At 33.2% G+C, this 20,794-nt stretch overlaps 1 protein-coding gene across 11 annotated transcripts in view; it reads left to right on the top strand.

The window, feature by feature from the left end:
- Positions 1-20,794, top strand: part of NBEA (neurobeachin) — a 521,005-nt gene that overhangs the window by 188,654 nt on the left and 311,557 nt on the right. For 9 of the 11 annotated variants that reach the window (XM_048081219.2, XM_066989702.1, XM_048081215.2 and 6 more), the window contains 2 exons: positions 840-935; positions 16,150-16,588. In XM_048081219.2, coding sequence (XP_047937176.2) covers positions 840-935; positions 16,150-16,588 — 535 coding nt within the window. The remainder of the gene's footprint in view (positions 1-839; positions 936-16,149; positions 16,589-20,794) is intronic. The other 2 variants (XM_066989700.1, XM_048081222.2) reach the window with 1 other exon arrangement.

Below are 20,794 nucleotides of genomic sequence, written 5' to 3'. Positions count from 1 at the left end.
TTTCCGTTACCTTCTTTGAACTACTTGTGATTTTTTTTTTTTTAATAGTAGTAGTATTTTTCACTGGCATGTGTCCTTCAGCCTGAGAGGGAGGGAGCCTGTTAGCTGTCAGAGCCCATCAGAAATTAGGAATCCAAACTTTATCCCACTTTGTTTCAAATTCTTTATACTGTCAATTCAGTAGGTTTTTCAAGTCCCACTGGATTGTTTACAACTGTACCTTCTGTGTTAAAAGAGCTGAAAACAGTAACTGAACTTGTCCGTGAAGCTCTTCATGTATGTTTTTTGTCTTGTATTGAATTTTAATTACTTCATTTATGGAGTTTCTGATTTTCATTCTTCATAGAATGTATGTTCCAATTTGTGTCACATTTGCATTTAGTCATTATCTTCTATTTCATCATTATGCTTTAATTTATCATTTATATATCACTTCTGAAGTTCATGTGCTTAGGGGCTTCCCATTTCAAATATAATACATGAACATGGTCAATTATGAGAAATCATATTTTTTGTGCCTTTCCGGTTATATGTTATTGTCCTGCACTAAAAAGCTGCTAGTTTCAGTGAACTATTTCACTCATGATTGTCGTGTGTGTGCATATATATATGTGTGTCTTTTTTTCCCACGATTGTTGCTCTTGAAGTGCCCAAATAGGTGTGCTGTTTCCTATCTCTTGATACAGAACTTGTTTTCTTCCTTTAGAAATGCACTTTATGTTGATAATACCATATTTGCATGTTTCAATGAGATAGGACTTCTGTCATGGATCCACAGTGGACCAGGCCACACATGAATACTAGCTGGCTCACATTTGATTCCATGATTTTCTCCACAGTTGTGGTCATACCATCTATCCCTCACCCAAGTTTGAACCATGGATTCCTTGCCAAGTTAATTCCTGAGCAGAGCTTTGCCCACTCATTTTACAAAGGTAATATTAACATCATCTCCTAACCTGTTTGGGTGTTCTTATTTAATGTAATGTAATACAAGAACTAACTGTGATGTAATTGTTGATAAATAAGTATACGCCTCAGGTTACATGGAGATCAGACCTGATGACACCTTTAAAACTTTAACTTCCTGCCTACATTTCTCTAGGAAATCTCTTTCCCAATTTTACTATCACTTCTTAACTTTACTTACTATGAAATAAATTTTATAAAAGATCAGTCAGGAGGAGGGAATGGATGTAGAAAATTCTAAATGCTTTTGGTTTGTGGTTATTCTACTACAATATTAGGCCCATAAAGTCAGGCCTATTTTTAAAAAATATTGCATACCATATAAAGTATGTAGTATTTTTGTAGTGTTCCCTTTCCCCATATATTTTCCTGTTATTTTTCCTTCCTTTCTTGCTTTTTTTTTTCTTGCCTTCTTGATGGTATGTAAACCTTTGATACTGTATGTACTGTGAATTATTTTATGCATGTTAGTTAATGTGCTGTGCTGTGCTTTTCTTGAAAGAGACCACTTTTGTGACCAGAGCAGCTATTACATGTTTTGGGCCTGCTTTTGTTTGTTTGTTTGTTTGTTTTAATAGTTATAATATAATGTAGAGAAAATGTTTTTCAGATGCCATTATTTGAAAAAATAGGGTTACCCAAGTGTAATTTTAGCCAAATTTGCATGTACATTTCCCCATTTATTTGCATGTACTATAATGTGAATACAGAAATATAGGTTAAAAAACATGATGAAAATGTCATTGGTATAATTTTGCAAAATCTCAATGAGTAAAAAGTTTGATTTATAGAAAGCTGAAGAGATTAAAAACTTTCTGTATATAAATAATAGAAATAGTTAACTTCTTTCTTTGCTAATAATGTAACGTTATATTTATCAAATCCTGTTCTGGGAATATTATGTTAAAATTTTTATTAGATCAACTTAAAAAATCACTATGTTTATCTTACATTTCTTAAATTTCCATGTGTGCATGTAAGTATATTATAAAGTGTTTTAAATTCTAACAACTAGCAATCAAGGGTTTATGATTTTAATTAAAAAGTCTATTGTCTGCCATCTGAAGAAAAGAAATAAAATAAAAATATATATTTTCCGTCATTGAATTTGCTGATATAATATTCTTTGTTGTTACACTGTTGTGTTCAGTCCATCATTGATTTTAAAAGAAAAGCGGGTCGGGGGGAGGGATCATTTGCTCTTAGTTCAGAAGAGTACTACAGTGTTGCATAGTGCTAGAGAATAAAACCCTGGAACAATTAGATCTTCCTTTCTCATCTCCTTTTGTCTTTAGAGCACATTTTTGTGTAGCAGGCATAGATATTTTCCTTTTAAACACCTTTTGCTTGAAAAATGGGGAATGGTTAGACTGCCTCAAAACTTACATTTAATTAAAAATATTTTTTAATTTAATACAATAAAAGAAATTATGCAAAATAAGTGAGATTATGTTGCTATTTGTATATTGCTTGACATTTGAAATAATGGATGTCAAAAGGAGTGGAAAAACAAATAGTTTTTCTTATCCATACAAAATAAAATGTACATAACAAAACCAGAAAAAAAAAACTAAAAAGAAGTCTTTTAAAAATGGAGCCAGATGTACAAAATCACCAAAATATTTCAGATAAAGAATTTTTTTTTAAGAGAAGTGTCCTCTACTATTGTCCATAGTATTTGCTTTACCTCAAGTACAATATAGTTTTATTTTGATTTGTTCTTTTAATAGTTCAGTAGAGCTACAGTAATAGTGTAAGTGAGATACAGAAGAAACTGTAATGAAGAAATTGGCTTTAGAAACAAATTATTCAATACAGGAAATTTTATCTGTAGCTATTTAAATTTATTTCTTGATATTTTCTCTTATACCTAACTGCATCAACATCTCTAATCTGCATATTCATACATTAGAGAAGAGCGTTTCTGCTTTTTAAATTCTGAAGTCAGTTACTCAGTTTTGAAGGACATGAGCAGGAACTGAAAATAAATAAAAAAAAAAATGCCAACACTGTCAGAAGAGGCTTAAAGTCAAAACCTGTTTTGTCATTTCAAGAATTTTTCATTCCAGTGACTTAGCCAATCAGTTTCATTTTAGTGATCTGACATGCTTCCAGATTTTGGCGGCAAACATATAACATATTAATAATATTTTATATTTTAAGATATTTTAACATATTATAGCATGATTAAATTTAACATTTAAAAGTCAATATAAGTTTTTAAAGCACAATCCTATTTATTATAAAATGGATAAAAATTCAGTTGTCACATGGAAATAAAGCCTCTATATTTTATTCATTCTGCATGACATTAATTGGATGTAAAGGGTGTGTTCTTTGACAGTCCAATTCAATACAGCAAATTGTGTCGTCATTGCATTATTGTTAGAATGGTACAAGAGTTCTTTGGAACAGATCTCTGTGAATTTAGGGAGAATGATTGGCTGCTTGAAAGAAACTTTTTTAGTAGATGGAATTTACTTATCTGACCAAAAAACTTGTGGGATGAGTAAAATATGAATAGGTATATTATTGGTATTTAAATAAGATACTAATTTTCTTCTTAGTGATGCTTCTTTTTTTTACTTTGCATATGGCATAATCTTTTATTAAAATATATTTAAGGATGTATGAGATCCTACTTATCTCAGGCGCACTACAGTATGTGATTGTTGTATGCTTCTTACAAGTAACTGCAGCTGGTGTCAAGTGCAGTTTCTAGGAATTCTAAACATCATTGACCTTGATATGAAATTTTCCAGCTCTCATCATTTAAATATGTTGACCTTTTCCCAGTTTATTGATGATATTATATATTAATAAAATTTAGTTTTTAAATAAAATAGTTTAAAATGTGCTTCACAGGGAAATATATTATACCTGTACTTATAATTGCTTGTAGTCAGTAAAATAAATTTTAAATTTTTTTAATTTTTTTTTTGCTGTGAACCAAGTATTGTTCACAAGCTATATGTTATCTTACGGTGTTTAAAGGAGAAAGAACACACCAAGGAAGAGGAAGAAAAAGGTAAACCAATGGTGTCCATTATACCATTGTGTCATTGTATTAAATGGTGTCCATTTAGCAATAAAAATGTTTTTTTCTTTATTCTGCTGTATTTTTTTCTTTCTAAGCTCACCATGGGAAGGATAAACTTGTCTCTATCTGTAGATTTACTCTTTGCCATATATTGGTCACAAATGCTTTCATTTCTCCTACTAGTTTCTGATAAATATGAAGGGTCTGCAGTATTTCTAAAATAATCTGTGCTTAGTCTGACAAAGCAGAACTTGTAAAATCAAAAGAAATTTCACTCTTTTCTATTTAGATCATATACAGGATTCATAAAGAGGCGAAAGAAACCCTCCTTAGCTTGTATGATTTAACTTCATAACTTTAGAGTTTTAAAAGGGGAGAAAATATGATAGTTTTCTATGACATCAAAAATCTTAAATAGAACTAAATTCAGCTCCAGAGCTTTAAAAAGCACCTTGACGTGTAGTATTAATCTTCATAAAGGTATCATGGCATAGCTCAGGAAGTTTTATGAACCAGCTTGTAAGTCTGCTACATCAAGGCTTATTCCACTTGCTGCTTCAAGTGTCAGGTACTGAGAAATTCCTTCGGGTACATCAACAAAGAAAAAGACATAAAATATACACACACACTACTGTTGGCTTATTTATTCTATGCAACATCTTCATACCTCATGTTATTCATGGCTGGATGCCAATCACATAAGTGAAGAGCTCATCTGATTCAAATGCTGACAGTTTGGCAAGATTTCAGTCAAAGACAAATGCTTGTAAGGATACTCTGGAGAAAACTTAGTCTTGCTCATCTTTTCAAAGATACAATGCTTGTTTACTACTCCTCTGTGAAGTTCAGAAACAGTTAAGACAAATCTTGGGCAACAGAATGTCTCCTGAAAGACAGAAGTTGACTTATTGGCAAACCTTTCTTCCTTTGTGCTCTACAGCTTCCTAATATTGTGAAGTCAGGTGAATCTGGTTAGAGAATCCTGAATGTGCAGTGCAATTCAATCATCTATTCTACAATAATTTATTATCACAGTCTCAGATAAAAAAGTAGATTAGTGTTCTTTTGCATCTGGAGAGTATCTGAGCAACACAGTCCAATAAAAGTAAATGTTGTCAGACTTCTTTCTGTTCACAATACCAAAGAATTAGAATAAATTATGCTTTTGGAATGTCAGATAGATCAGTTTTTCTGAAATTGTGAAGGTTTCAAAATGGAGTCTTTGGATTGAGAATTATTGAAATGCAAGAGCCTGTAGAGTGACCTAAAATGTTTCTTGGCCTAGAGACTTTTTGGTTCATCAGATTTCAATTGACTGGGATGAAGATAAACTCCATAATTAAAATATGGAGTTAGAAAAAAATTGATATAGCACTAAAGTATCTTTGCCAGAAAGGGAGAGTTATTTTCACCTGACTATTCAAAGATGATAGAAAACTTACTTTATCATTCTCAGTATGTCAAGTGGCTGTGGGTATTGTAGTATGACTAAAAGCTCTGTACTAGATTTTCAATTTTTATTTAGGAATCATCAGTCATATTATTTGTACTTTCTGGAAAATGTTTCTCTTTTTCCATTGTTATTATTTTTGTCTCCCCTCAAGCAGTCCTAAGTGAATTGTCCCGTGGTTGTTTCTCTGGTTGAAAGTCTGGGAGACCTTATCTGATTGTAGAAACTTCATCTGTTGAACAATTATCTAATATAGTACCTATATTCACCTATGTGAAGCTTCTTCATGTATTGGTGTTTTGAGAGGGGAAAAAGAGCTAATGGAAATCTGCCACACTTAGCCAGCAGACCACAAACACTGTGGTCAGGTACATAACTGAGATCCCACATATAACAAGGCAACTATGATCTAAATGTTGCAATAACATTTTACAAATTTTCTCTACTGGAGTGGTGTAGCCAGTGAATTCTGTAACCCCCCTGAAAAGAATCTGTTCATGCCTGTGCACTTGAGTAGTATATTAAGTACAGAAGCTCTGTTTTTTTTAATTAAATTTCTCACATGGGAGGACTTAAAAGACAGTTGGCTGGTGCTTTTGCTGAGTTGATCAGCATTTGTTACCAAAGCTCTCACTAGGGAGAGCTGAACATACTACATTTCTTGTAGAAGCATTTACTTAGGTTGTCCATGTTTGAAGAAATTGCTCTGCTCAATTTATTATAAATTTGCACTATTTTAAAAGCTATAAAATACACATTAAGTGAGGTAAAACATTTATTTGTTTTTAGGTATTCCAGTCTCCTTTTTTGCCTGCTAAGTGCTTATGATCCTTGAAGGACACTATTCATTGCAGCCCGATGCTCTAACAAACTCACTTTCAAAAATCTTTGGCTTTCATCTTTAGTGATAATTTCATGTGTTGTATTTGCTTGAGAAACAGTGTTAGAGCTTAATCTTTACTCTTGCTACTGCTGAGGAATGATTTCAAGTTCCTTGAAAAGTTTCCTTTCAAACTCAGTAGGTTGAAGGTAGTCCCAGTATGCAAAGCTACTTCCTGTGGAAGGCAGACAAGCTCCTTCTGTTTTATTTTACAAGCAAGTACACTAAATTAACTTTAATGTCAGAGGAGGTTCAGGTCTGTGTAGGAGGGTTATCAAGACTCTGACTTCTGACTTAATGGCACAGTGGAACTTGCCAGTTCCTGGAGCCATTTTAAGATAAAATTGTAGTGGTTGAGACATCCTTAGCAGTCTTTACCTCTGTCCCTTTAGTCAACAAGAGCTGCCAAATTCTACTCTTTCACAAGTAGTGAATTTAGTGTAAAATGCTAAAATCTGTATTTCTGGAATAGTAGCAACTTAAATAGCTTAGAAGACATTGTTTTGTTCTCGGTTATTTTATCTGATTTTTCCCAAAATTGTTATGAAAATATCTCTGTTATGTCTGGAAGGTGTGGAAGTCAAGACTGAAACACTGGGAGTAGCCCTTTCTCTTACTAGATAGAGGGTAATCGGTGTATATTTCGAGAGCAGAAATATCAAATTGGTGGAATAAGCCTATGAAAAAATAGATGAGTGTTGTGTCTTCTGTTAAAAGCAGCTAAACAGCCTTATATAAAACCAAATAACCTCTTTAAGGTATGGCTATGAATTTGAAGTAGTTTTCGTTATGGTGGGCAGGAACAGTAGGATGAGTTTTCTCATTTCTGGTCATTATTAAAGCTATGCTTGCTTACACTGAAGGGTTATTATATTGTTTCAACAGTACTTGCATCTCCACATCTCCAGCAGTGGAAAGGTGTGAATGATCTTTTTTTTGCACATTAAATGGGAGCCTATAAATTCCTAAACACACAATTAATACTACACAAATAATGGAAAGATATTTTCAGTCAAAAAAATGATGTTACCACTTAACATTATTCAGGAGTGTTTTGGAAATGAAAGTGTTGCAACAGTTCAAATTGCCTTATATCATATTGTGCAGAGAACATTGGTGTGTCACTTATCACAACACTTTATCAAAATTGGATTGGCTTTTCATCTCCTTTGATATTGCTGTCTGTATTTTTCCCAAACACTGTAAATGAACAGATTTTTAAAGGTATGTGCTGTGGATGGACTGAAAGCTATTGATTTTTTTCTTGATAGAAGTAAATATATTAAGAAGTTGCAGAAATTGCTTTTTCTTCTGAGGCAAGTAAAGCATCTTTTTTCTGATTGCTGAGTATTGTCCATTGCTATACCATTATTTGTATTCCTAGTGTAGTAGCATACAGATTTACAGCCTATTTTTAAAATACCTCTTTTGCAAAAGGACAGCAGTCTAACTACACAAACTGGGCTAAGGGACTAATTTATATTGCTTCTCCCAATATCTTTGCCTCCACAAAGCCCTGATAAAATCTGTGGCTCCATCTTCCTCAGAATATAGTTGTCCATATGCTTTCAAGAAGTTGAGTTAAATGTTATAAGGGAAATGAATGATAATCATGTGAATGATAAAAAATTGATTTTCTGCATGCTGCTCCAGATTACTATATTGCTTTCCTGATTATATAAAATATATGCCACCTATTCTAACTGCCTCTGAGAGGAAGTATATTTTGAGATCTTGGTGTAATAATAAATACATTTTGATCAAATATTTATTACCCTTCACCCTCTACTTAAGGGATCAGAAGATACATATAGTTCATTATTAATTAATCAATCATTACATACCCATGAAGCAATTGTAATTTATATTGGTTTTGGTCAAATAACATTAACACTTTGATTTGTTTGTACAAATTACAGATGTTTTAAAAGTTCTTTTATTTTTTTCCTAAGTTTTTCTATATTTCTTAATATAATGCTTTTAGTATAAGTTTCATCATGTCTATGGAATATTTTATTCTTCACTTATTTTTTGTGACTGGATTTTGTAACCTATGTGACAGATTTTTTGTTGTTGTTATTAGTTTTGCAATAAATGTCTAAACAAAATTATCAGCTTTCCCATAGTGAGTCAGAAATACAGATATTATTGTAGATAACTACCGGCTCATCTATTTTTTCTTTTAAAATTGTAAGAAAGGATGGTAGAAACCTGTAATATCCAACAGAGTGAGAATCACAATTTTCTTCTTTCTGTCCACCATTCTGCCATGTTCACTTAGTGTCTGTTCCTCTGATCCTTTTTTCCCCTAATTTCTTCACAGATAGTCTTTCATTATGTGTGTGCTTTTTGAGTTTACACAAGACAAAAATAAAATAGAATCTGACAAAAACTAGGGAAATTCACCTACAAAAATTCAAACATGCTATCATACTGTTCCTGATTTGCATTTGTTTTTTCTTTCAAATGCAAGCAACTTATTTACTCGAAAATTGATATATCTTTATTACAGGTTTACATTTTCTTAAATTTATTTTTTCTTATGACTTTTGTATTTAATTGCCTTAGTTAGCTTTGGCCTGAATAGTTGTGGGGTCATTGAAATTTTGTTTGGTAACCAGGTAATCAGTCAGACTGATGTACACGTTTATTGAGCACTGAGTGAAGGAGGTTTTGTTAGTAAGGAAGGTGATAGTAAGACAGAATCAAGACTTTGATTAAAGACATTGCCTAAACAGATCAAGAGTTATAAGTCTTAAGTGACTCTTTTAATACTCTTTATTTGATCAAGGTAGAAGGAGCTGCTCTGTATGCCTGCCTGAGTCCAGAATTGATTGTGGGGTGGAAGGTGGAGTGGAAATTAAGACTTCTGAGGAATTTAAGCAAACAGAATTAATTTCCAGTGAGCAAAAGGAGAAGACATGGACTTACAAGTGTCCATTTGAGAAGCTGGCTGATGACAACTCTGTTCTCTTCCATACAGGCTCTTCATCACTTACCGATCTTGAATCCCCCACCCTGTCACTTCTCCATTTCTCTCCCATTTCAGAGCCTTTTTGTTCTGCAAATGAATGCTGCAAAATACAAGTCGCTGTTAGTCAGATAACCTTGCACCAGAAATAACAGAATTCCATGAAGTACATTAGTGGGACATGGCCAAATTTGCCCATTAATGTGTAGTAGTTACATGAAGAGTAGTACTGTCTAGGCTGCTGAAAGGAGTGCACATTACGTGGTTAGGCCAGGACCAGGAGGACAGAGAACTTATTCTGTACTCTGTGATAACTTCCATGTAGAAATAGAAATGCCAATAGGACCAAAGTTACTGAGCAGATATAGAACAGCTTGGCATGCTAATGTTCTTTTTAGTGTGATCTTTACTGTTGTGCCTCAGCTTCTGAGTACATTTCCATTGCAATTCCGTTTTTGGTTATTCCTTTCATTGTAATTTTATATCAGACCCTTATTACTCTTTGATTGCATCCTCATATTTATTTTTTTAATTTCTGTATAACTGTGCTGCTTCTCATAAGTGAAAACTAGTAGATCAGTATTGCTAGGAGGAACTTTTTCACCATCTCTTTATAGCCTAGAGCTTAGCCATTGAAGAGTTGACCCTACCACCTATGGGGGAAACTGTAATATCACTGCCTTGTTGGCTTGAAAGCTTTTGAGCCTGGGATGTATGCTGTCTTTAAAAATGTAGAATACTACGGAGGGGTCTGTAAAATACAGGTAATAAGGTTATAATTAGTGTCTTAGAATATCTGTACAGAAAACAACACATACATTTTCCAGTGCATGTGCAGACTGAAAAATGGCAGGAACTCATACTAATATTGATCCCGAAGCTTCCATTACCAAATCTTGCTATATTGCAAAAAATTGACAATGGTTAGGATAATGCAACTTTCAAATAGATTTCCTCAGGAGGTGGAAACTAATATATTCAGACATATTGTAAGTGGTTAAAAATAATGATTTTCTTCTTTTTTTTCTTTTTTATTTGGAAAATTTTCAGCTAATTTTTGTCTAGGTGTGTTTTTTAATCAAATGAAGAGAAAAAAAGACCATAGAAATATGTGCACATTTTCTCCATTTTTTTTAAAGTAATAAAGATTAAAAACAGAATATTTTGTGATGTCATTTTTTTTATAATGGCAAAATCTTATGTTTGCTACAAACATGAAGTGTCTCATTATTTAGGTAATAAACATGGTGGGGGGTTGCATTTTTTTTAGGTATTTAGAAGCAGTACAAGAACTATTTAGGTAAACAAAAAGTTAAAACAATTTCAGTACACTTCATAAATCACAAGCAAACAAGATATTTTAGGGAAAGAGTGTGATGGGTGAGGTTACCAGATATACAACATGTCATTTAGTTACCTTAAGCCCATATTTTTCCCATAATGTCGTAGACGAACTCATTAGTTACAATGAAAAACAGTAAAGAGGAGGCATCTGGCTTCCAACTGCCTGTTTCTGACAGGGTTAAGATCACTAGATCTAGTAATGTTTCTGCTTTGTCTACTGACATGGCCTAGTGCTGTGGAAAACTGATGAGGTTTGCTGAAAATTTACAAGCTTACTGTCAGAATGTTATAACATAGACAGATGTAATCAGTTATATTTTTGCTTCTGTTCATGTTTAAAACTATCATTTTGCTAAGTTGTTTGAGTATTTAGAATTTTTATGAAAGCATACATTACAGATTTAAGATTTTTACAGAATAACAATGTGAAGCGGTGTTCAGTACTGATTCTTTATTTCTGAAGCGTGTAGGCTACAGAAGTGCTTTGACACAGAACAAATGAGGAATAAAACTTGTGGATATGCACTGTTGCAACTAAAATTGGTTGTTTTCTGTGACCCATTCTCAGGAGCTTAAAGTTTACCTATAATAGTACCAATAATAATGCTGATGCAGAAGGTTTTTATGTCTTTTCAGACATATTTTTTTCTGAATTTCACAAAAACCAACTCACTAGTATTCTTATTTTAAAGACAATTAATAATCAGTTTTATCTATTCTGAATTTATTTTGTTTTGATTTACAAAAAATAAATTTGACAAATTTTTGTTCATTTGGCTTGCTTTATGTTTTGAAAAATAAGAGTTAATGCTTTGGATATCAGCAGTTTTTAGAAGATTACCATTTGTGGTGATACATCAGACTAAGCTTAATTGACTTAGTGCAGTATATTAATATTCACTGCAGTTATTAATATACATTAATATTCACTGCAGTTCTTAATACACACTGGAGACACAATAAGAAAAGTGCAAATACAAGTCTGGTTTCTGCAGAAATGAAGTATCGTTGCACTTATCTTCATGTAGAATAACTTCTCTTGTTATTTGTATTCTTAAATCATTTTAATTAGTTGTTATGGATTGTATGGAATGTCATATCTAAATTCTATATCCACAAATTTAATTTTCCTTCCACTTTTGACTTCAAATGGTGCAATTCTCTTGGGTCTTTTGTAATCCGTTGTTCCCAAATGAGAATAAGAAACCTGCTGAGTAATTAAGGTAACTCCTATTTATACCATATGGAAATTAGTTCTGTTTTTTGAACCTGCTACTCTGACTGGAAGGATATTCTAGAACCTTAATTCCATACTGATGGCTGTCACTTCCCAAACAAAATTTATTCATAGTGGATTTGCATTCAGTTTATCTCATGCCAACTCTTCCATTTAACTTAAATCCTTTTTCCAGATTTTGTATCCTAAAAATATATGTATAATAGCTGTTGTATACCCTCTCAGTAGTAATTTGGCCAGACTATATCAGCCAAACTCCTTTTTTTTTTTCTGCAAGAATACACCACTTTTTTATGTGAGAATGTGTCTCTATGGTGGCATTTCATCTTCCTCAAATACAGCTATGTATACAGTATTCCACAATGAAACTACCAAAGCCTTTTCTAATGCCTTTAATACTGAACTGTTTCAGGACTTTTTTTTTTTTTTGGTTCTTTTCTATTTTTTTATAAAAGTTTGGAATCATGTTTGCCTTTTCCATCACATCATTGTATTGGTCACTAGTTACCCAGGGGTTGATGTGTCCAGGTCCTTCTTTTCGGCCATTTCCAGTTGCTGAATTCCAGTTGTTACAGGAACCTTTGTGTTAGTCACTGAATGCATAGCTTTGACCTATTTAATTTAATTTGCCCTTCTACCTTAATTCCTTTTGTTCATGAGTTTTACCTTACAACTTTGTCATCAGTAAGTTGCACTAGAGTGTACCTACTTTTCTTCCTGAAATCGTGATTAAAGTTTTAAACAAGATAGCTTCCATGGTTGTTTCCCTCTGATACTTTTTCTTTTGAAACTACTTGATGGCTCCTTCTTACCCAGTTTCTTTTTTCACCTTCTATTAATTTCCAGTTTCTCCACGCTAAAGTAAAATCATTTGTGACACCCAAGGTTTGCTGAAATTGACTATTTGGGCCATATTTTCTTTGACCAATAACTATTAAGGAAGCTCTTAGTTTAGTCTTTCAGCAAAGCCATTTTGTAATCTGTCTTATTCCACACCATTACTATTCTTTACTCCAAAATAAATTCTGAAATCTTGCTTACTGTTGAAGTCTTGTAGTTGTCCAGATCTTTCTTTTTCCCTTTCTTAAAAGGAAAAACTACATTTGATATTCTCCAGTCATATGTCGCTGTCTCCACTTACATCTGGGAAAAATACTTTCTATTAGACCAGTAATTTCATAGATTGTTTCTTTCAAAATTGGCTTGGAGTCAGTCAATTCCCATGATTTCAATACATTTAAATAATTCTGGTTTAATTAGAACATTTGAATTTTGTCGTGGTTTAGCCTTGGCAGGCAGATAACTGCCACCCAGCTCTTTGCTCACTCTCCCCAGGTGGGATAGGGGAGAGAATCGGAAAGGTAAAAAGTTGAGATAGGGACAGTTTACTAGGTAAAGCAAAAGCCATGCACGCAAGCAAAGCAAAACAAGGAATTCATTTACTACTTCCCGTCAGCAGGCAGACCACATCCAGGAAAGCAGGGTTCATCGCGCATAATGGTTTCTTGGGAAGACAAATGCCATCACTCTGAAAATATCGCCCTTCTTCCTTCTTTACACCAACTTTTATTTCTGAGCATGACATTGTATGGTGTGGAATATCCTTTTTGGTCAATATGGGTCAGCTGTCTAGCCTGTGTCCCCTCCCAGCTCTTCATGCTCCCCCAGCCTCCTCACTGGCATGTCAGCACAAGGACCAGAACAGTCCTTGGCTCCGTGTGAGCAGTGCTCTGCAACAAAAAACATCAGTGTGTTATCTCCACTATTTTCATCAAAAATACAAAACACAGCATCATGTGAGCCTCTACAAAGGAAATTAACTCTGTAGCTGCAAAATCACAACAAATTTCCAGAACCACATTAGTTTTACTGCCTTTAGCTTTGTGTTCAACATTGTTGACCTTAATGAAAATTGAAGTTGTGTACCCTACCTTCACCATGTAATCTACTGTCTTCTTAATTTGTATCATAGTGGAACCTCATATTACTTTATTTAGCACAGATTTCAATAAGTACCTTCATTTCACTTTCAGCAGTTCTCACTTGCTGTCCACTACTGGACTTATAATATAGCTTTCTTTGATGGCTATTCCTTTTTTCCTTCCTTGCATGTTGTTTTTTAGGCTCAAACTATATGTTTATTTTATTTCCTTTTCAGCTGTGCTTTAAATAACTGTAATAGTAATAACTGAAAGAATATTTGCTTTAGTGTTTTTATAATTTGAGTCTTTTTCTCAAGGAGCAAGGATCACAGTATTTAGTTCCCTAAAGATGCAATTTTTACGTTGTTTATTAGCAAGTAAGAATTAAATTACCACTTGTCTCTTCAAGCTATTCAAATCTTAATTTGAATAATCATAAAGTAGTCACAACTTCTAGTCACAATTCCTGCAACTATCACTGCACTTTTGTTGGCTGTGAATTTCTGTTCTGGTCTCTGTGCATTTTATATTGCTGCCTCCCCAAGCAGGTAGGGTGTTCAGCACAGAGATGCAAATCCTGTTTAAACAGGGGAGCAATCTGCTTGACCGCTTGTCCAGTCCTGCTCTTTCCTTCATTTAGCTGTTGTCTTTGGATGGATAAAGTTAAGAAAGACAAACAAGCAGAAAATTCATTAGGCTTATTCTGTGGATCAGATGTCCTTCTGTGCCAAATATAGGCAGTACTAAGTAGATACGGATTTTTTTACTTCCTGAAACAGCAGATGCTAAGTGCATCGTATGCAGCTCATAAATCTGGTTTCTACTTCCTGCTTCACAAAACAGGGCTCATGTCCATTTGGTAAGAAGTGTTTCAAGCAATTAAGAGAAAGAGAAGGAGGAAGTGGTTTCAACATTTATGGCTGTTAAAAAAAGAAAACACTATTCAGTATAATGGGCCATTCAGCTTTGTGTTTTTAAAAACTTATTCTATCTATATGTTTGTCAACACTTGCAGATATGATTAGCTTTACACTAGCATATTTCAAATAAATAATCTTATATGGATTTATTTTTTTTCTGTGCATGTGCATATACACACTTATGCCTCTGTGGTAAATGCATAGATATTTTATAGCTGTTTATATTACAAAATTAGTAATAAAGTATGTACGTGTTATTCAAGTCAAATTGTTGAAGGATATTTTGTTTGAAATAGCTAGATGGGCAAAGCTTTATCTATGTTCTAAAATGTTTTCTATAATATCAAGACTTACTTCTATATCAGAACCATAAAAAAAAAAAAAAAAAAAACACCTAACTATTTCATACACAGGCAGGCTAAATTTTATAACAATGCAAATGACCAAATGAAACTAAGGTAGTATGAAAATAAATTAAAAAATCACTTTAAGTGCAAGCTTTTTCTCATTAAAAATAGCCACAATCTATTGCTCTAAAAGATGTAACCAAAAAGATGAATATGCAAGTTATTCACAACTTTAGCTAACTTTCTACTAAACATATCAAATTATTCTTATCAGAATTCTTATAAACAGAAAGTGTTGTCTGTTCACTGCAATAATTAATAGACGGACACTTCCTCGGTTACAATATGTTGTAGAGCCCGTTTCAATCTGGAAATGTTCCAAACTCAACAGATTTCACTCTCCCATCTCTATAAAGCTCTGTTTATTTTGTTCTGAATGTTTGCCAGAAAGAAGTACTGAATTTTACCTTTTGTGGAGGAGGAGTTATTTAAAGAATAAATAACACCTTTTTTATTTGTGTATAAATAAATTTGTATTCAGTATAATCACCATGTGTGTAAAATGTGTATAATGTACATTTTAAACAAAAGGATTAAGAAAACAAAAGGCGTAGCACTTTTCTTTTGAATGCAAGCTTAATATTTGCTGACAGCAATAAAAATCCTAAAGTTTACAGTAATCCTAAAGCGTTAATGGGGTTACCTTTTTCTTTTCCAATAGTCTTACAGATGATGTTGATATGCAGTCTATATAGGTTATGATTTTTAATGTTGTTGCTGGCAGTATTCTTCTATTTGATTACTGCGTGAGTAGCAGGCTGTAATTTCTAAATGTCACTGAGCTTGCATAATGCAGCTTTGGGCTCCCTCTTACAAGCCTTTATATATGCCAAACAGCTGTTTAAACCAAAATGTTTTGTATGTAGAATGTGTTTTTGCTGTAAACTACTAAGATTTGTGGGCTTTCTAAAACTTATGTTTCTGTCTTACAAAATCTACTGATTATATTTGTGGAAAAAAAAATCAAACTAAATTATAAGTATTGTTCCAAATTTCTATTTCACTACAGAGACACCAACTGTATTTCCAGAAAATATCAAAGATAAAGAAACACCAACACCAGTTGAAGATATTCAGCTGGAAAGCTCTATTCCTCATACGGATTCAGGAATTGGAGAAGAACAGATGCCCAGTATTTTGAATGGGACAGACTTGGAGACCAGCACAGGCCCTGATGCTATGAGCGAGCTGTTGTCTACTTTGTCTTCGGAAGTGAAAAAATCTCAGGAGAGCTTAACCGAAAGCCCAAGTGAAATCTTGAAACCCTCATCATCAATATCCAGTATCAGCCAAAGTAAAGGCATCAATGTCAAGGAAATACTGAAAAGTCTCGTGGCAGCCCCTGTTGAAATAGCAGAATGTGGTCCAGATCCAATCCCTTACCCTGATCCTGCTCTGAAGAGAGAAGCTCAGGCTATTCTCCCCATGCAGTTTCACTCATTTGACAGGTATATGGCTGGATTCATTGTTTTATATTGATTTAATTCAGAAGTTTGAAGATATTTTTTTTTTTAGTGTTGTTATTCTTCTATTGTGATATATTAGGCTGTCCTAAAAAAAAAAAAGCTTCATTACTTCTCCTTTTCTGTTTTACTGAAGCAGACCACATATATAAAAGTGATTCACCTTGGTTTTCTCCATCAGTAGTGAATAAAACTCTGTGACGTACTTTGGAAACAAGCCTATTTTAAATAAATACATTAACAGTCAATTTTTTTTCCTTTAAAACAATCTTTTACTGAGGAAGAGGAGTAATATCTGCTGATACAGAACAGATTGGCTGTGTAGAAATTCAGCTGCATATTCTTTCAAAGACTTAAATCTTAATTGGATCCATCACTGCACTTGTTTCCTAGTACTGAAATGCTTCAAATATGGCAAGCTGTTTGTATGGTTATAGTGGAAAACAGTTTTCTTTTAGGTCTCTAAAAAGAAAATATGCTCAAATGTTAGTGTTTAAAAATAAACTGTTGAAGATTTACACAAGGAAACCTTTGTTTCTCTTGTTGGGCTGTAGTTTCCAAGCTTCTAATGAATATAATTTTCATTAAATGTCCAGCCTATCTTAGTTACACTAAACATAGAAATTGTGATAAAATGTGCAACTGTCAACATCCTTTGGGGAGAAGGGAAACCTGTTTTATTGCAGGCTCAACCTGCAATGTGTAAAGAGCTAACTCTCATGTGTGTTGATGTGATTAAATTTTCCAGTATGACAAGATTCCTGTAGTTTCTTCATAAAACTGTTAAAAAAATAATAATAAAAACAAGTAAATGTGAGGAATCAAGTTTTAACTCAAAGATATGCTAAATCATGTTTCAAATCTTTAAGCAGTTCTAAAAAAATAGTTCATAATTTAATTGCATCTACAAGAACTAAAATTCTGAAGGAAAATAAAAAATAAAAAAAACCAGGTATGTTATGATTTTTAAGAAAAAAATCTGAATTTACAGAAAACCTGCAAAAATGTCAGAAATGTCTTAAAGTCTTAAGAAAAAACAATATGCAGTCAGTTTCCAACATAATGTAAACAGTAAAGTGCAAGAAAATACATGAAAAGTTTAGAATAAAAGTGAAGCGCTTTTTCATGAATTGCATAGAAAAGCTGATGGCTTTTGTCTGTATGCATAGCTTAATACTGAGGCTGCTTTTCTGAAATAATTCAATAAACAATAAGCATCTGTTGTAACAGAGAAGTTTGGAATGAGATAAGAAAAATGAAGTGTGCCTTAGTAGCAAAGAATTTCTAATATTATTTTCTAATATTGTTTTATATATACTTATATATAAATATATATATATATGTATATATATATACTTTTATATATACTTTTTATATTTTTATAATAATATTTTTTTGGGTCTTAGAATCATATTAGAGAAGGCTTATTTAGTAAGTGCTTCATTAAGAGAATATTTTTTGTTCATCTGCCTGCATGGGTTTGATTTTAGACTGATTTCAGTGTGAAGTGAAAAATACTTTTTCCTATCTGATTAGGAATTTTTCCTTCATCCTGTGTGAGGAGCCCTCATATTTCAGAATTTGAGAAATGAATTCTCATACACAGAGTACAGAAATTTATGCTGACTGTAGCATTAATATCATATAACTGTAGCCACCAAAAGGTTACTTTACTGGAACCTATTCAGTTAAATTTCTACCTTGGTCATTTTAGAAAAATACTCCATTCAGAAGGTTATTAGTAATTCATAAAATGCTAAACACCTCAATTAACATGGGGGCATATCACCTCATCAGTTGTCCCTGTCACCTTTAGAGGGAACTTAACATTAAAATGATTGGAGAGATGAGTCTTATTCTGTATTTCTGAAGTATATCTTTATTAAAAAAGCATTAAAAAACACTACAGGGCTGCAGTAGGTTGACCACAACTTCTATTTTGTGTGAGCACCCACCTTAGATTCTTCTTGAAACAAGGTGACTGCTCATACATTTTAAATACTGTTATTGGTAGCTGTTAATATAGAATTATGGAATCATTTGAGAGCTGCTGCACACCTAGAGTTTACAAATTTTTATAGGCGTTCCATACTTGGATAATGGTTGGGTTTTAAGCAATGGTTGGGGTTTAAGCAAAAGAACACCCATTGGATCAACATTGTTAGGATTTTTTTTTCTCTTTAATAGGTCATTCTGCTATCAGATTTTGTTGTGTGAGGTAGAGCACTCTTATTATTATAAACAACAACTGTGAAGGGAAAATTGGCGAGTTCAGGCAAGTCCCACCAGATCAGGAAGTGTTATATTCTCATTGTCAGTTAAATGGATATTATTGAACAGCTGGCATTGTCATAAGTATGTTAGTGTTCTTAGCCCAAATGACCTCAAATGGCTGGTTGCACCTCATGGCTGTATCACTGAATACTACCATTGTTCGGGCACTCTTATCTGTGCACTCCGCTCATGTTTTCAAAGTATTTTCTTGACCATTGTGGTAATCTTTGGAGTTAAATGGTGGATGCCTTTATTGCTTTTCTTCTTCAAATTGCAAAGGAGAAGCAGATTGAGATACTTACCGTTAAACTTTTTTTTGGAGGGGGGAGGAGGAACAACTTGCATAGTATATTGAAATCTATTACTTAGAATTAATTAAAATATGAATTGAGAAAGAATCACGGATTTTAGCCTGGGATGATTTATTAACATTTTCTGTTGCCTCTAGTATCCTAATTATCATTGGAAAAATGAAAAAAAAGTTACAGCTTGCTTGTTTGTCAATGCTTACTTATGCAAATATACTTGTGTTTACTGATATAAGCTAAAAATCAAATAATATATATTGCATATTTTTTTAGAAGCCAACACTATGCCAGTGAACCATATTTTTGTAGGTTCTTATGTTGCAGTAGTTTATGCAGCTTTTGGTACTTCACTAAGCAATGTGGCTGTTGGTCATGTTTATTCTGTCTAGGGAAAATCATAAACAACGGAGTGTATTGTTTTTGCCAGCTTTTATTTGTTTCAGTTCATTTTTTTGTTAACTTTTATAAAATATACACAGTGATTTTGTGTTTATAAGCAAATCAGGATTAGAGAAATGTATTTTTCATTTCAATCAGAAGATAATCTTAGTCCTTGTGAGGCTATAGTGATTTTTATTTTTAATTTTAATTTTCTATTTGGTTGGCTGAGTGTCTTATAAAAGAAGTTGCGGTAATAAATAATTACTAGAAAAATAAGAATATCTTTGTTGTTTTAAAGGCATTTCATTAGCTATAATCTCTCATTGTATATGCAGGTAAATGGCATATGAAGCAAACTCCAATAAATAGAATTGAAGTCAGGAATTCTGTTTATCATTAAATATCATGTGTTTTGCTCTGCACATTCTTTTAATTGTACATTGCTAAATGTTCATAAAAGTCATTGCCTAATATGCTGCAGTGCATTCTTACTTAGAATTCTTGCAGTTATAAATGAAATATAAAAGCAGAAAATGTGTCCAACATATTTTATCAAACTGGACTTCTGTGCAGTTAATGTATGCAGCGGTTCAAGCACAATCGAATGTAAATGATGAGGTGATATTGATGAAAGGAGGGGATTGAGGTCTCGGGGGGCGCTGATGACGGATTGAACAGAAGCGGCCTTGCACTGCACGTAACTCAAGTCTGTCGTCTTCACTGCTCAAAGCCATAATGGGAGGTGGCAGTCTGAAATGAGTTGCCACGGCAAAGAGTATTATTTTTGAAATGCTTTCACACAAATCACTAGGCCCTGCATACAACTTAGTTTCATGCTTTAATGTCATCAGGAGGCACAAATTGGTGTGTCTAATTGTTTGCCACCTGCCAGCAAAATGAGCTGCCAGCCAGCCAGACGGGTTTGATTGTCTGTCAGCTATTCACTAGATTGAGAGTGACAACATCAAAAATTTCACTTCAAACTCTGAAGCTTTGAGCAGCTTTTCAGAGACCTCTTCCCCACAAGTGCTTCTGGACAACTGCATTTTTCAATTAGTTTTCAATATATTGCTGCCTTCTGCCTCATCTGTCTTAAGGTAGTTGTAATTACATTATGAGCTATATAAACAGATTTCTGGGACACAGGAGTCTGGATTCTCAAAGTTATGACATATCTTTTAACGTCAGACTGAATTCCTTGAAAATGGCATCCAGGATGACATTTTTA

This window comes from Anser cygnoides, chromosome 1, assembly GCF_040182565.1.
Source record: "Anser cygnoides isolate HZ-2024a breed goose chromosome 1, Taihu_goose_T2T_genome, whole genome shotgun sequence".
Classification (NCBI taxonomy): domain Eukaryota; kingdom Metazoa; phylum Chordata; class Aves; order Anseriformes; family Anatidae; genus Anser; species Anser cygnoides.
The sequence above is the reverse complement of the archived record's forward strand: the minus strand, read 5'-3'. Positions and strand labels throughout refer to the sequence as shown.